This window comes from Nerophis lumbriciformis, linkage group LG36, assembly GCF_033978685.3.
Source record: "Nerophis lumbriciformis linkage group LG36, RoL_Nlum_v2.1, whole genome shotgun sequence".
Taxonomy (NCBI): domain Eukaryota; kingdom Metazoa; phylum Chordata; class Actinopteri; order Syngnathiformes; family Syngnathidae; genus Nerophis; species Nerophis lumbriciformis.
Window position 1 is genome coordinate 1736112 of NC_084583.2, and position 15861 is coordinate 1751972.

The following is a 15861-nucleotide window of genomic DNA, read 5'->3' on the forward strand; positions in this document are numbered from 1 at the left end:
AACTCACCCCAGTGGGACGTCGATGTGAATGACTATGAGAAACCTTGGAGAGGACCGCATATGTGGGTAAACCCCCCCCCCCCCCCCCCCTCTAGGGGAGACCGAAAGCAATGGATGTCGAGTGGGTCTGACATAATATTGTGAGAGGACTGTTGAACAACTTAAGCTGTACATCAAGCAAGAATGGGAAAGAATTCCACCTGAAAAGCTTCAAAAATGTGTCTCCTCAGTTCCCAAACATTTACTGAGTGTTGTTAAAAGGAAAGGCCATGTAACACAGTGGTAAAAATCTTTTTTTTCCTCCATTTTTCCCTCTCCAAGATGTTATTGCTTGTATGCACTTTGTGTGTGCGTTTTGACACACAACATCATGTGCCTCGGCTCGGTGGTCACCGCCGCAAAGCAACACTCAGATGAAAGAGCGATAACAGTACTTTTCAAAGGTGGTATAGTACCGATTTCAATTGATTAGTACCGGTATACCGTAGAAACGTATTTCCTACTAAAATTCTCTGATCTTGCATCCTCATAGATGCAAAGTAATCTTCTCCTTTCTCATAGAGGCAGTCAAACAAACGTTGTAGTTGTTCATGCACAGGCCAGTGGCAACATACAGTGCTTTGCAGGAAAAACAAAATAAAGACACACACACACAATATTGACAACAACAAAACATTACATAGCACCGAGGATTTGAGGAAAAAGGCCACCTTTGAGGCATCCACACTGGAGAATAACTCACATTACACAAAACATAGTAATATTATAAATGTATGTAAAAATTAAATATAAATAATAAATGAGTAAAAACATAACATTGAGAGAATTAACCGTGCGCCGGAAAAACTAATACAAAAAAAAAGGGGGCTTTTACATCCAAAGAAGGTGAAAGCAGTCCTTTCCTTCTGGATGGTTCCTGCAGGTCACACATTAAACCTCACACAAATCAAAGGATTTGTGGGGATTAGTGGGGTAACAAATACATCTTGTTTTCACCAACATTCCTCTGCAGCAGATTATTATTCTGTTTTCACCTCAGAAGATTATTATCCTGTTTTCACCGCAGCAGAGTGGGTCACCTAGAAAAGGCAGACAAATCTCCCAAGAAAGAGCACAATTGTCCAGTGGGCCAAGTACTCTACTTTACTGTACTCTACACTACTGTACTCTACTTTACTGTACTGTACTCTACTGTACTGTACTGAACACTACTCTACTGTACTCTACTCTACACTAATGTACTCTACTTTACTGTACTGTACTGTACACTACTCTACTTTGCTGTACTATACTGTACATCACTGTACTCTACATTACTGTACTCTACTGTACTCTACTGTACACTCCTCTACTTTATTCTACTGTACACTACTTTACTCTACTGTAGGACAGTACACTACTGTACTCTATGCTACACTACTCTACTGTACTCTACGCTACTCTCCCGTACTGTATTGTACTCTACTGTACTGTACAAGTTATAATTATTATTATTTGTTTAATTAATATTATTATCATCATTATTATAAAACAAATGTATTATCATTATTATTATTTTAAAATGTGTATTATTATTAGTTTTATATTATTATCATTAGTTTTAAATTGTTATTATTATTATCATTAGTTGCTATTATTATTAAAAAAGTATTATTATTATTGTTATTATCATTATTATTATTTGTATTATTATTATCATTATTATAATCATTCTTATTAAACAGTTTTTTATTATCATTATTAATATTATTATTTTAAAATGATTATTATCATCATTATTTATATCATCATTATTATTAAATTATTTTTCTATATCATTAATATTATTTTTTAAATTATTAGTTTTAAATTAGTATTATTATTATCATTAATTGTTATCATTGTTATTATGAAATTATTAAATATTTTTAAATTATTATTATTATCTTTATTATTAAATTAGTTTATTATTATTTTTCAATTATTATTATCATTATTTTTATCATTGTTATCAATATTATAATAACTATTATTAAACAATTTTATTATCATTATTATTATTTTAAAATTATTATTATTATTATCATCATTATTATTAAATAATTGTTATCATCATTAATATTATTGTTTTAAATGTTTTATTCTTTTTAAATTATTATTATTATCATTAATTGTTATCATTATTATTATCATGAAATTATTGTATTATTATTATTTGTAAATTATTATTTTCATTATTTTTTATTATTATTACTATTATTATACTCATTATTACTCAACTATTTTTATTATGAATTATTAATATTATTATTATTTTTTGTTTTTAATTATTAGTAATTAACATCAATAGTATTATTATCATTATTATATTAAATTATTGTATTATTATTGGCAGTTAGCTCAGCTATTAGCATTGCTTGCTCTCGGTGCGTAACATGTTTAGCTTTGTCCTTCAGTGATAATAATACTTACAACACTACGAAATGCTGTTTATTTGCCGTGATTGATAATTCAAGTTAAGTTAAAGTTCAAGTACCAAGGATAGTCACACACACACTAGGTGTGGTGAAATTTAACCCATCCCCTTGTTCACCCCCTGGGAGGTGAGGGGAGCAGTGAGCAGCAGTGTTTGTATAACACACTGTAAATATTCAGACTTTCAGGCACTATTTAGCTAAGCAAGCATTCTATTGGTTTTGAATGATCTTGGTCTGGGGCAGCTGGGTTATCGGTCCGCTTGCATTTTTTTTAGAGATGAAACTTTTATAAGTCTGAGCAAGCAGCCTCTTGATTTTTGTGTGAACACCTGGCACATGGTGTTTGAGTTAGAGGTCGTATTCCTTGGTACGAGCAACCTATTGATCTTTAGGTTTTGCTGACTCATGATGGTAGAGGAATCTGAGGTCGAAGGTCAAATTAAAGGACTGATCCTTGTCAGCATTCGCGGCGGCCACTTGTACTTCAAACATCCAAGGACTGTTGTTCTGAAGTCGGAGCAAGCATCCTATTGATTTTGAATGGTTCACATGGCAGGGGTAGCTGAGATCTGAGGTCAAAGAACAAATGTTCCTACTAATCACATCTTTACACTTCAAAGGATGACTTGTGTGCATGGCAGCAAGAAACTTATTGATTTTTCAAAGTCAAAATATTGTTTTAAATCACAGCAAGAAACCTTTTTCTTTTCTTTTTTATATTTGTGACATGGTGGCAGAGGTAGCTGAGGTCAAAAGTCTTGTCATTCTTCTACGGGGTTCAAACGTCCAGGCATTTATTGTTTCTGTCTATTAGAGCAAGCACCCTATTGATTTTGAACGTTTTACATAGAAGTAGCTGGGATCAAAGGTCAAAATGATTTCCTCTCACTTCTCTATCGGTTACATCTTCAAACTTTAAGGGATGATTTTTGTAAATCACAGCAAGACACCTATTGGTTTTTGAAGTATTTGACATGATGGTAGCGTTAGTCATCTTCCTACTGTCTTCAAACATTCTGGCATTTATTATTGTTCCATGTCAGAGCAAGCATCCTATTGATTTTTAATGTTTTACATAGTAGAGGTAGCTAGGCTCAAAGGTCAAACTAATTGTATTTGTCACATCTTCCGGTGCTAAAGGAGGATTTCTGTAAATCACAGCAAGAAACCTATTGGTTTTAAAATATTTGAGACATAACGGCAGCTGACTGGGTTCAAATGAAGAACCAATCATGATACCTGCTATGTTACTACTGTCTTCAAACTTTATGTTAGAGCAAGCAACCTACTGATTTTGACATATGTTTTAACATTTAATCAGTTGAGATCACTTCCTGTGTGTGCAAAAGTGTGTTGTGCAAATGTGTTGTGTGCACAAGTGATGTGCAAAAATGATTTGCAAAAGTGTGTTGTGCACAAGTGTGTTGTGCAAAAGTGTGATGTGCAAAAGTGTGTCATGGAAAAGTGTGATGTGTAGAAATGTGTTGTGAAAGAGTGTGTTGTGCTATCTGTTGTGCACAAGTGTGTTGTGCACAAATGTGTTGTGCACAAGTGTTATGTTTTCAAATGATGTGCACAAGTGTAATGTGCAAAAATGTGATTTGAAAAAGTGTGTTATGCACCGGTGCATTGTGCCCAAGTGTATTGTGCACAAGTGTGTTTTTAAAAAAGTGTGGTGTGCAAGTGTGTTGTGCACAAGTGTGTTGTGCAAATGTGTTGTGCACAAGTGTGATGTGCACAAGTGTGTTGTGCAAAAGTGTGTTGTACGAAAGTGTGATGTGAAAAAGTGTGTTGTGCACAAGAATGTTGTGCATAAGCGTGTTGTGAAAATGTGTTGTGCACAAGTGTGTTGTACAAGTGTGATGTGCAAAAATGTGATTTGCAAAAGTGTGTTGTGTACAAGTGTGTTGTGCCCAAGTGTGTTGTGCACAAGTGGGATGTGCACAAGTGTGATGTGCAAAAATATGATTTGCAAAAGTGTGTTGTGTACAAGTGTTTTGTGCCCAAGTGTATTGTGCATTAGTGTGTTGTGTACAAGTGTGTTGTGCCCAAGTGTATTGTGCATTAGTGTGGTGTGCACAAGTGTGTTGTGCAAGTGTGTTGTGCACTATTGTATTGTGAACAAGTGTGTTGTGCAATCGTGTTGTGCACAAGTGTGTTGAGCACAAGTGTGTTGTGCAAAAGTGTGTTGTGAAAATGTGTTGTGCACAAGTGTATTGTGCAAAAGTGTGTTGTGCACATGTGTGTTGTGCAAAAGTGTGTAGTACACAAGTTTGTTGTGCAAAAGTGTGTTGTACGAAAATGTGATGTGCAAAAGTGTGTTGTGCACAAGAATGTTGTGCATAAGTGTGTTGTGAAAATGTGTTGTGTACAAGTGTGATGTGCAAAAATGTGATTTACAAAAGTGTGTTGTTTACAAGTGTGTTGTGCCCAAGTGTGTTGTGCACAAGTGTGATGTGCAAAAATGTGATTTGCAAAAGTGTGTTGTGTACAAGTGTGTTGTGCCCAAGTGTATTGTGCATTAGTGTGTTGTGTACAAGTGTGGTGTGCCCAAGTGTATTGTGCATTAGTGTGGTGTGCACAAGTGTGTTGTGCAAGTGTGTTGTGCACTATTGTATTGTAAACAAGTGTGTTGTGCAAAAGTGTGTTGTGCAATTGTGTTGTGCACAAGTGTGTTGAGCACAAGTGTGTTGTGCACAAGCGTGTTGTGCAAAAGTGTGTTGTGAAAATGTGTTGTGCACAAGTGTATTGTGCAAAAGTGTGTTGTGCACATGTGTGTTGTGCAAAAGTGTGTAGTACACAAGTTTGTTGTGCAAAAGTGTGTTGTGCAAAAGTGTGTTGTACGAAAGTGTGATGTGCAAAAGTGTGTTGTGCACAAGAATGTTGTGCATAAGTGTGTTGTGAAAATGTGTTGTGCACAAGTGTGTTGTACAAGTGTGATGTGCAAAAATGTGATTTGCAAAAGTGTGTTGTGTACAAGTGTGTTGTGCACGAATGTGATTTGCACAAGTGTGATGTGCAAAAATGTGATTTGCAAAAGTGTGTTGTGTACAAGTGTGTTGTGCCCAAGTGTATTGTGCATTAGTGTGTTGTGCACAAGTGTGTTGTGCGGAGGTGTGCTGTGCGGAGGTGTGCTGTGCATGTGTGTTGTGCACTATTGTATTGTGCACAAGTGTGTTGTGCAGATGTGTTGTGCACAAGTGTTTTGCACAAATGTGATGTGCAAAAGTGTGTTGAGCACAAGTGTGATGAGCACAAGTGTGTTGTGCAAAAGTGTGTTGTGCATAAGCGTGTTGTGCAAAAGTGTGTTGTGCACACGTGTGTTCAGCAAGTGTGTTGTGCTCAAGTGTGTTGCGGTCAAGTGTGTTGTGTTGACTGTCGCTGCATCTGACGTTGTGGTGTCGCTGCAGGCGGCACAAGACGTGGCGTCAAGTAAGCCGAGGTCAGTTCAGCGCGCCTCCTCGGTCACACATCAAATATTCAGCAGGGGGCGATCATTACTCCCAAGTCTGGACACGTTACACACTTTCAGTCCCAGCAAACAAAAACTTTGTCTCATCTTTTTCTGCCTAAATTCACTTGAATATTTTTTTTATTAAAACATGAGCAAATATTGCATCAGAACCAAGTTATTTACCATCGCCTCAATTTCATCCATAACTAAATGTGAGACTGCTCCATCTAGTGGTAGACAATTGTATAACTAAATGTGAGACTGCTCCATCTAGTGGTAGACAATTGTATAACTAAATGTGAGACTGGGGCTTCACGGTGGCAGAGGGGTTAGTGCATCTGCCTCACAATACGAAGGTCCTGAGTAGTCTTGGGTTCAATCCCGGGCTCGGGAACTTTCTGTGTGGAGTTTGCATGTCCTCCCCGTGACTGCGTGGGTTCCCTCCGGGTACTCCGGCTTCCTCCCACCTCCAAAGACATGCACCTGGGGATAAGTTGATTGGCAACACTAAATTGGCCCTAGTGTGTGGATGTGAGTGTGAATGTTGTCTGTCTATCTGTGTTGGCCCTGCGATGAGGTGGCGACTTGTCCAGGGTGTACCCCGCCTTCCGCCCGATTGTAGCTGAGATAGGCTCCAGCGCCCCCCGCGACCCCAAAGGGAATAAGCGGTAGAAAATGGATGGATGGATGGATGGAATGTGAGACTGCTCCATCTCGTGGTAGACAATTATATAACTAAATGTGAGACTGCTCCATCTAGTGGTAGACAATTGTATAACTAAATGTGAGACTGCTCCATCTAGTGGTAGACAATTGTATAACTAAATGTGAGACTGCTCCATCTAGTGGTAGACAATTGTATAACTAAATGTGAGACTGCTTTATCCAGTGGTAGACAATTGTATAACTAAATGTGAGACTGCTCCACCTACTCAGTGGCCTAGTGGTTAGAGTGTCCGCCCTGAGATCGGTAGGTTGTGAGTTCAAACCCCGGCCGAGTCATACCAAAGACTATAAAAATGGGACCCATTACCTCCCTGCTTGGCACTCAGCATCAAGGGTTGGAATTGGGGGTTAAATCACCAAAATGATTCCCGGGCGCGGCCACCGCTGCTGCCCACTGCTCCCCTCACCTCCCAGGGGGTGATCAAGGGTGATGGGTCAAATGCAGAGAATAATCTCGCCACACCTAGTGTGTGTGTGACAATCATTGGTACTTTAACTTTTAACTTTTAGTGGTAGACAATTGTATAACTAAATGTGAGACTGCTCCATCTAGTGGTAGACAATTGTATAACTAACATGAGACTGCTCCATCTAGTGGTAGACAATTGTATAAACACACATTTATTCATCAAATATTGGCTCGTTGATTTCAAAGGAAAATGTCCAAAATAATAATATTTAACTCACTCCATAAACTACAAGTCAAATATTCCAAGCAAAAAACAACCATGGTGTTGTAGTCCTGGCCTTAAAAAAGAAGACAAGAATATTAAAGAAAAAACAGAACTCTTAAAATGTTTTTATTTAATCATTTATTTTAAATTAAGCACTTAAAAATAAATAAATTAATAATTTAAAAAAAAATTAAGCTTATGGGGCGTGAAATAGTTGACCCAGTTTTCCCAGTATGAAGTAAATTTCTCCATAAGCCTGATTTAAATTTTTCTAATTAGTGATTGTACTGCTTTAAAAAAAAAGGATTACTCCCTATATGTGTATATGTATGTATGTGTATATATATATATATATATATATATATATATATATATATATATATATATATATATATATTTATATATATGTATGGGTGTTTGTGTGTGTGTGTATATATATATGTGTATATATATATATATATATATATATATATATATATATATATATATATATATATATATATATATCTGTTTATATTTTATTTTATTTCTGATTAGTATTATTATTATTAATGTATTATCATTTATTTTTTGTTTATTTAATTGATGTATTTGTAGATATTACTTTGTTTGTTTTTTGCTGTTTCTTTCTTTTTTTGGTGGGGGTGGTAAGGTTGGGATATAAACAAAAAATATTTTGACATTTAGGGCAGACAACAGATATATGATGTATGTGAATATGATGTAATGGATAGGAATGTCTGATGCTGGATGTCAATAAAAATAAAATGAAAAAAGAAAAAATATATATATATGTATATAGATAGATAGATGGATAGTACTTTATTGATTCCTTTTATATATATATATATATATATATATATATATATATATATATATATATATATATATATATATATATATAAAATATCAGTGACGTGCAGTCGGGGGAGACAGGTGAGGCGGGGCCTCATGTGCCATCATGGAAAGAAAAAAAATTTAAAAAGAAAAAAAAAAAATTAAGTTGTTATATGTATCCAGTGATTATACTATAAAGTTATTTTCCATTTAACTTCACCAGTTTTAGATTATTTTTTATTCAAAATCGCTGAATTTTCACATTTGCCGTTCAAAAACTGAGAAGAGACTTGCAGTGAGTCAGCAGCCAGTTGAGCCTCACCATGGATTGCGCAATGACTCGGCTAACTGCTGGCCTGCTGTGCAGTGAGACTGTATTGCTATATGAACTATATTATACATTTCCATAGTTTAGTTAGCTGAGGTATATAATGTACAGTGTATTTTGTCAACAACTATATGTGTGTAACGTATTTCTTGTGCTGAGCGAAGACGCACTGTGTGAGGCTCGCAGTAATCCCGCCTCCTGGTGGTAAAGGGCGCTAGTGATCCCAGAGATCATTCATGCGACTACATTGCTGAAGAAAAAGTGACAACAAGCAGCAACAGTTAGCAGCGATCGTTTATTTTTTCCTCTTGCCTGGACTTTTAACGTGGAGGATTACATATCTAAAATAAAACAGTTTTCTAAACTGGACTTTCAATGGAAGCAGGAGGTAATACTTAAAGGAAGATCTTCATCAAGACAGAGAGACTTTTAAAACTGAAGAAAGATAAGGAAGACTTCTATAAACAAGTTATCGATGCTTTTGTTCAGAAGGAGCAGCGCATGGACTTCATTTATAAGTAAAGGTAAGACCATAATAACGTTTTTTTTTTTTTTAAATGTGCTTTTTTGTGTGCTACAGTTTGTATGTGTAAAGTTAAAGTTAAGTTAAAGTACCAATGATTGTCACACACACACTAGGTGTGGTGAAATTTGTCCTCTGCATTTGACCCATCCCCTTGATCATCCCCTGGGAGGTGAAGGGAGCAGTGGGCAGCAGCGGTGCCACGCCCGGGAATCATTTTTGGTGATTTAACCCCCAATTCCAACCCTTGATGCTCTTTAGGGTTCAAATGTTTGTAAATCTAACTGTGATGAAGTCAGTGCCTCACCAGCCATCAACCTCACCGCACGTCATTTAAAGTGGTTGTCATGACATATAATGTGGTCTGTCACGTCATTTAAGGTAGTTGTCATGACATTTAACGTGGCCCGCCATATCATTTAAAGGAGTCTGTCACATCATTTATGTGGCCCACCAAGTCATTCAATGTGGTCCGTCAAGTTATTTAATGTGGTTGTCATGACATTTATTGTGGTCCGTCACGTCCATTTTAAGGTGGTCTGTCACGTCATTACATTTTTTCCGTCACGTCATTCAATGTGGGTCACTATGTCATTTAAACTGGTCTGTCAAGTTATGTGACGTGGTCTGTCACAACATTTGATTAGGTCCATCACGTAATTTAAAGTGGCCCACAATGTCATTCAATGTTGTCTGCCATGGCATTTAATTTAGTCTGTCACGTCATTTAAAGTGATCGATCAGGTCCTTTAAAGTGGCCCACCACATCATTTTAAGTGGTCTGTCACTTCATTTAAAATGGCCCACCAAGTCATTCAATGTGGTCCGTCAAGTTATTTAATGTGGTTGTCATGACATTTATTGTGGTCCGTCACGACATTTATTGTGGTCCATCACGACATTACATTTTTTCCGTCACGTCATTTTTTAATGTGGCCCGCCATGTCATTCAATGTGGGTCACTATGTAATTTAACCTGGTCCATCAAGTTATGTGACGTGGTCTGTCACATTTGATTAGGTCCATCACGTCATTTACAGTGGCCCACCATGTCATTCAATGTTGTCATTTACGTGACCCGCCATGTCATTTGATTTAGTCCGTCACGTCATTTAATGTGGTTGATCATGTCCTTTAAAGTGGCCCACCACTTCATTTTAAGTGGTCTGCCACATCATTTAAAGTGGCCCAACAAGTCATTCAATGACATTGAGGCTAATCTTAGGGAGCTAACTCGCAACAGGCCTAGTAAACACGTACGACAGGCTAATCGCACCACTAGTTATGCGAATATAGTTGTACACGTTGGCTCCAATGACACTAGAATGAGACAGTCAGAGATTACAAAGAGAAACATAGCCAGGACTTGTGATCTCGCTAGAAAGATGTCCAGGCATCGAGTAATTGTCTCTGGCCCCCTGCCTGCGAGAGGCAATGATGAGAGATATAGCAGATTAGTCTCGCTTAACAAGTGGCTGGCTAGCTTCTGTAGACAACAGGGACTAACGTTTATTGATAATTGGCCCTCTTTCTGGGGCAAACCAGGCTTGCTGATGAGGGACGGCCTTCACCCTAACCAGGAAGGCGCCATCATCCTGTCTAAGAATATAGACTACTGTTTAAGTCACATTTGACTAACTACACTAGAGCAAGCCCGGTCACAGGCAATTACAAAGCCTGCTAGTCCGGGTGAGGAGTCAGTTAAGCTAGAACTAGCCAGCGCCAGGCTGGATAATTCCTGTACGCATAGCAATTCTCTTAGAATAAGACACAACTCACATAATGTGTTTTCTGTTGTGAATGTGTTAGAGGTAGATATGCATTCTACTGAGGTGGCAAATCATGATGCGTTCAGTCTATCGCAGCATCAAGCAAACAATCTGAAAATTCCCGTCGTATCAATTCCTAGATATGGTCGAAGCTATTTAAAGTGCACTACGTATAATAAACGCAACATTATTAATATTTCTACTACGGATAATTTAAACAAAAACTCGTCAAAACAGCCCAATACTTATAATATGGGCTTTTTAAACATAAGATCATTGTCTCCCAAAACGTTATTAGTTAATGAGGTCATTAGAGACAACAATCTTAACGTCATTGGTCTTAGCGAAACCTGGCTCAAACCAGACGAATTTTTTGCGCTAAATGAGGCATCTCCTCCTAACTATACGAATGCGCATATTGCCCGTCCCCTTAAAAGGGGTGGGGGGGTCGCACTAATATACAATGAAAACTTTAACCTTACCCCTAACCTAAATAATAAATACAAATCGTTTGAGGTGCTTACTATGAGGTCTGTCGCACCGCTGCCTCTCGATATGGCTGTTATCTACCGCCCCCCAGGGCCCTACTCGGACTTTATTAATGAATTCTCAGAGTTCGTTGCTGATCTAGTGACGTACGCAGACAATATAATCATAATGGGGGACTTTAATATCCATATGAATACCCCATCGGACCCTCAGTGCGTGGCGCTCCAGACTATAATTGATAGCTGTGGTCTTACACAAATAATAAATGAACCTACGCATCGCAACGGCAATACGATAGATCTAGTGCTGGTCAGGGGTGTCACCACCTCCAAAGTTATGGTACTCCCGTATACTAAAGTAATGTCCGATCATTACCTTATAAAATTCGAAGTTCTGACTCATTGTCAACAAACTAATAATAATAATAACTGCTATAGCAGCCGCAACATTAATGCCGCCACAACGATGACTCTTGCTGACCTACTGCCTTCGGTAATGGCACCATTCCCAAATTAGGTCGGCTCTATTGATAACCTCACTAACAACTTTGACAATGCCCTGCGCAAAAACATTGATAGTATAGCACCGCTAAAACAAAAAAGGGCCCCTAAAAGGCGCACCCCATGGTTTACAGAGGAAACCAGAGCTCATAAATTATCATGTAGAAAGTTGGAACGCAAATGGCGCGCGACCAAGCTTGAGGTTTTCCATCAAGCATGGAGTGATAGTTTAATATCGTATAAACGCATGCTTACCTTAGCTAAAGCTAAATATTACTCAAATCTCATCCGCCTCAACAAAAACGACCCTAAATTTTTGTTTAGTACAGTAGCATCGCTAACCCAACAAGGGACTCCTCCCAATAGCTCCACCCACTCGGCAGATGACTTTATGAATTTCTTTAATAAGAAAATTGAACTCATTAGAAAGGAGATTAAAGACAACGCATCCCAGCTACAACTGGGTTCTATGAACACAGATACAACTGTATCTACGACGGATACTGCAATACAAAATAGTCTCTCTCTTTTTGATGAAATAACATTAGAGGAACTATTACAGCGTGTAAGTGGGATAAAACAAACAACATGTTTACTTGACCCACTTCCTGGGAAACTTATCAAGGAGCTTTTTGTATTATTAGGTCCATCAGTGCTAAATATTATAAACGTATCACTTTCCTCTGGCACTGTTCCCCTAGCATTCAAGAAAGCGGTTATTCATCCTCTGCTCAAAAGACCTAACCTTGATCCTGACCTCATGGTAAACTACCGACCGGTGTCCCACCTTCCCTTTATTTCGAAAATCCTCGAAAAAATTGTCGCACAGCAGCTAAATGAACACTTAGTGTCTAACAATCTCTGTGAACCTTTTCAATCCGGTTTCAGGGCAAATCACTCTACGGAGACAGCCCTCGCAAAAATGACTAATGATCTACTGCTAACGATGGATTCTGATGCGTCATCTATGTTGCTGCTTCTTGATCTTAGCGCTGCTTTCGATACCGTCGATCATAATATTTTATTAGAGCGTATCAAAACACGTATCGGTATGTCAGACTTAGCTTTGTCGTGGTTTAACTCTTATCTTACTGACAGGATGCAATGCGTCTCCCATAATAATGTGACCTCGGACTATGTTAAGGTAACGTGCGGAGTTCCTCAGGGTTCGGTTCTTGGCCCTGCACTCTTTAGTATTTACATGCTGCCGCTAGGCGACATCATACGCAAATACGGTGTTAGCTTTCATTGCTATGCTGATGACACCCAACTCTACATGCCCCTAAAGCTGACCAACACGCCGGATTGTAGTCAGCTGGAGGCGTGTCTTAATGAAATTAAACAATGGATGTCCGCTAACTTCTTGCAACTCAACGCCAAGAAAACGGAAATGCTGATTATCGGTCCTGCTAAACACCGACATTTATTTAATAATACCACCTTAACATTTGACAACCAAACAATTACACAAGGCGAATCAGTAAAGAATCTGGGTATTATCTTCGACCCAACTCTCTCGTTTGAGTCACACATTAAGAGTGTTACTAAAACGGCCTTCTTTCATCTCCGTAATATCGCTAAAATTCGTTCTATTTTATCCACTAGCGACGCTGAGATCATTATTCATGCGTTCGTTACGTCTCGTCTCGACTATTGTAACGTATTATTTTCGGGGCTCCCTATGTCTAGCATTAAAAAATTACAGTTGGTACAAAATGCGGCTGCTAGACTTTTGACAAGAACAAGAAAGTTTGATCATATTACGCCTATACTGGCTCACCTGCACTGGCTTCCTGTGCACTTAAGATGTGACTTTAAGGTTTTACTACTTGTCGATTGCATTGTACCATATGTCCCGGCAAGAAATCTGCGTTCAAAGAACTCCGGCTTATTAGTGATTCCCAGAGCCCAAAAAAAGTCTGCGGGCTATAGAGCGTTTTCTATTGGGGCACCAGTACTATGGAATGCCCTCCCGGTAACAATTAGAGATGCTACCTCAGTAGAAGCATTTAAGTCCCATCTTAAAACTCATTTGTATACTCTAGCCTTTAAATAGCCCCCCTGTTAGACCAGTTGATCTGCCGTTTCTTTTCTTTTCTCCTCTGCTCCCCTTTTCCTTGAGGGGGGGGGGGCACAGGTCCGGTGGCCATGGATGAAGTGCTGACTGTCCAGAGTCGGGACCCGGGGTGGACCGCTCGCCTGTGCATCGGCAGGGAACATCTCTGCGCTGCTGACCCGTCTCCGCTCGGGATGGTGTCCTGCTGGCCCCACTATGGACTGGACTCTTACTATTATGTTGGATCCACTATGGACTGGACTCTCACAATATTATGTCAGACCCACTCGACATCCATTGCTTTCGGTCTCCCCTAGAGGGGGGGGGGTTACCCACATATGCGGTCCTCTCCAAGGTTTCTCATAGTCATTCACATCGACGTCCCACTGGGGTGAGTTTTTCCTTGCCCGTATGTGGGCTTTGTACCGAGGATGTCGTTGTGGCTTGTGCAGCCCTTTGAGACACTTGTGATTTAGGGCTATATAAATAAAGATTGATTGATTGATAAAGATTGAATGTGGTCCGTCAAGTTATTTAATGTGGTTGTCATGACATTTATTGTGGTCCGTCACGACATTTAATGCGGTCCATCACGACATTACATTTTTTCAGTCACGTCATTTTTTAAAGTGGCCCACCATGTCATTCAATGTGGGTCACTATTTATTTATTTAATAAATCATTTATTCAATGTGATATTTTGCTCTTGTGTTGCAGAGGTCACTGTTCCTATGAGCATGACGGAGGTCGGCGGCTACATAGAGAAGCAGGTTGCGTACCTGTCAGGTGAGCCACTAAAAGTGTGTGCGTGAACTCCCCTAAAACAATGGAGGGTTTTCATATGTTTTATCTCCAGGTGGTCGTGGACAAGACTCCTGCGTCATCATCACTCTCCCAGAATGCTCCGCTTTCAGGGACATCCCAGAGGAGGCCTTGGCCAAAGTCTTCACGTACCTCACACTCATCTCTCGGTGTGTGTGTGTGTGTGTGTGTGTGTGCGTGTGAGTGTGTGTGTGTGTGTTCTTGTATTTCTACCATTCTTGAGACATGAACGAGGAAAAGTAGCTTCCATATAAGGAGGTGTGAACAAGTGATGACATAAATCATGGTCCCAATAACATTGCATCTAATAGAGAATGTCTCATTTGCACCCCTGGTGGTGAAATCTATCAAAATGAGGGTGGTCCCAAAAAAGAGGGATTTTTCAAATTGGTCGGTTTTAAAAGTGCTCCCCCTCTGGTCAACATATGAAATAACAAGCGTGTGTAAGAAATTAAAATGTGCCCCCATTGGCCACAATTAATAAAAAATAAATAAATAAATATGTATATACTGTAATAACTTGAAGTCAATAATGAAGATTAAAAACCAATTACAAACAAAAAATAAAATAAAATAACTAAAAGCAGTCTTTTTCTCACAATGTGTCGACTTTTTTCTTATAAAATTGGGAACTATTTCTCATATTCTTTCTGTTTCTGTAATATAGTAATATTTTCTCATAAAATTATGACTTTTTTATGTAAAATTATTACTTTTTAATGCAAAATTGTGACATTTTTCATTTAAATTCTGACTTTCATCACAACATTGCCAATTTTTTGTTGTTGTTCTTGTAAAATAGTGACGTTCTTTGAGTAAAATGATGACTTTTGTCATAAATTTGCCAAGTAAAATTCAGTTTTCTTATAAAATTGTGACTTTTGTCGAGTAAAATTACGACTCTTTTCATAGAATTGCCAAAATGTGAAGCTTTTCTTGTAAAATTGCGACTGTTGTGGACTAAAATTCCAACTTTTATCATAATATTGCACAAATGTTCCGTTTTTCTTCTAAAATTTTGACTTTCGTTGAGTAAAATGACGACTTTTCTTATAATACTGCCAACATTCTAAGTTTTTCTTGTGAAATTGTGACCTTTTTCTTGTGAAATTCCAACTCATTTTTCACAACAAACTTTTTTATATTTGCATAGTATGTATATATTATTAATGTTGTAAATACACATCTTTATATATCTAGAAAGGGTGATCCTAAAGAGGTAGACAT

The 15861-nt window shown here is 38.2% G+C and overlaps 1 protein-coding gene across 2 annotated transcripts in view; it reads left to right on the forward strand.

The window, feature by feature from the left end:
• mcf2a (MCF.2 cell line derived transforming sequence a) overlaps positions 1-15861 on the forward strand; it is a 131637-nt gene that overhangs the window by 30733 nt on the left and 85043 nt on the right. For both annotated transcript variants that reach the window (XM_061930616.2, XM_061930617.2), the window contains 2 exons: positions 14530-14598; positions 14669-14783. In XM_061930616.2, the coding sequence (XP_061786600.1) occupies positions 14530-14598; positions 14669-14783 (184 nt within the window). The remainder of the gene's footprint in view (positions 1-14529; positions 14599-14668; positions 14784-15861) is intronic.